The 2,132-nt window shown below is 52.8% G+C and overlaps 1 protein-coding gene across 1 annotated transcript in view; it reads left to right on the top strand.

Moving 5' to 3' along the window:
• Positions 1 to 499: 499 nt before the first annotated feature.
• The window catches only part of LOC106594358 (dihydropyrimidinase-related protein 1), a 15,801-nt gene continuing 14,168 nt past the window's right edge, over positions 500 to 2,132 (top strand). The window contains 2 exon segments of the mRNA XM_045716324.1: positions 500 to 1,016; positions 1,019 to 1,117. Of these exon segments, the coding sequence (XP_045572280.1) occupies positions 741 to 1,016; positions 1,019 to 1,117 (375 nt within the window). The 5' untranslated portion in view covers positions 500 to 740.

Consider the following 2,132-nt stretch of genomic DNA (forward strand, 5'->3'; position numbering starts at 1 on the left):
CTATTAGAGAGGGGGGAAGGAGGGGAGATTCAGGGAGAAAGAGAGATACAGAGAGGGATAGAGGGAGGGGGAGAAAGGGGGTAAAGAGGGTGGAAGAGAGCGCGGAGAGGCGGAGGTGGGGTGGGGGTGTCTGCAGAACTCCAGTCCTTCATCTCCAACTGGCTCCAGCTGTGACACAGTGCTCACTCTCTCTCCCTTTCTCTCTCATTCTCTCTCTCACTCTCTCGCTTTCTCCCTCTCTCTCCTTCTCTCTCTCCCTTTCTCTCTCCCTTTCTCTCTCATTCTCTCTCTCTCTCTCTCACTCTCTCTCTCTCTCTCTCTCTCTCTCTCTCTCTCTCTCCCTTTCTCTCGTTCTCTCACTCTCTCGCTCTCTCTCCTTCTCTCTCTCACTCTCTCTCTCTTTCTCCCTCTATCTCTCTTTCTCCCTCTCTCGTTCTCTCTCTCTTTCTCCCTCTCTCTCTCTCTCCCTCTCTCCATCCCCCCCTCTCTCTCTCTGCCTCCGATAGAAACTAGAGCACTACATCATCATCGTCATCATCATAACCGTCCAAGAGACGCATCAAAGTTCACGTCGCACCAAAACACAGGTGCTTTGCAGCGCGAGACCGTCGACAACGGAGTAAAAAGACTGGCTCATTTAACCGATCAGATCTCAAACCTTTTTACATAAGAACAGTTGTTACATAAGAACAGTTGTTCTTATTTATGTGAGTAGATAGGCAATAGATACGGTCGTTATCATGTCTGACTGCAGGAGGCAGTGGAACCGGGAGAACGAGCTGCCGGTCTACCTGGCAGGAACGATTACAACCGGGCCGAACCAACGGAAATCCTACGGGATGTTTTCCTCGGGGGATGGCGCCTGCGACAGTAAGACTGTAGACTGTGATAACTTTGCAGCGGGAAGGAGAGGAACCAGGACTCCCAGGAGCGTCAGTCGGGACAGGCTCCTCGACCACTCCGGTGGCGACGTTCCTGAGACGGCTAGTGAGGCCAGTGAGGTCCGGGGGTCGGTTCTCAGGTCAGCTCACCCGGGGAGAGAGAGGATGTGAAGCCGGGTGTGGAGATTGAGTACCCGGCAGGGAGGCAGTGTCACTCCGGTCAGAAGAATGGAAAGGTAGGGTAAAACTGATTTCTCTCGCTCCATGTTCATGTTGATTAAAAGTAGGGCAAATCGCTTGTGGATGCAACATTTCCATGTGTAGATACTCTGTTCTGCACTGCAGTGACGTCAGCTAGGCTGTTCCTAAAAATAGGCTACGCAGATTTCCCGGGCTGCCCATATCACCGGAACCGGTGGCGGCCAGGTAGGCTATTAGGCTACGTGTGGTGATGAATTGAACAGCGCCGTTTTGACAGCTATCGCGGCTTCTGTCACACACACACACACACACACACACACACACACACGGAACATCGCGGCTGCTCTGACAGCACTGCACGCGAAGACAAAAGGAGGTACTGTTCTACCCGCCTCTGAGTTCACTGGCTGCGGGAAAAGAGAGAGAGAGAGAGAGAGAGAGAGAGAGAGAGAGAGAGAGCATGTCCGGAACTGACCACCAGGGGAATGGTATCCCCCACCTTCCGGTAAGACTCCCACCTGGCGGGGCTGGCAGCCGGACGGGTTGGCTGGCTGTCTAGCGCGGAATAGCCATTGTGTTCGGTCAACAGGCGAACAAACGGCGCTGTCCATTTCAGCACCACATTCTTAGCCTTACCTGTCGCCGCTGGACGTTGCTAGGGAGACTATAGACTACAGGTTTACAAACATGAGCTAGTTTTTGTTTCTTATATTCTGTTCTACAGAGAAAACAATGACTGTAGCCTAGACTAAAGGAACGCTGAGGTTGTTGAGGCCGACAGGGCGGTAATGCTGCTGCTGCCAAGCTGTAGCCTCGGCTAGATAAATCCCTGCTCCTGATACCCTTGGCGGGGATTACATTCTTAGTGTCGCCGGATGATAGCAAGCAGTTTGAGTAGAAGGCCTGTGTGATGTCTGCCCTGGCTCACTCTCCGCCATGTCAGCCAGCCAGGCCGCTTAATGATACACTCCAATCGCGGAGATCATTTTGGACCATTTCTGCCGCGACGTGTCAAGTCAATGCGTCTGTTCTCTGCCCTGTTTCTATCTG

Source organism: Salmo salar, chromosome ssa04, assembly GCF_905237065.1.
Source record: "Salmo salar chromosome ssa04, Ssal_v3.1, whole genome shotgun sequence".
NCBI lineage: Eukaryota > Metazoa > Chordata > Actinopteri > Salmoniformes > Salmonidae > Salmo > Salmo salar.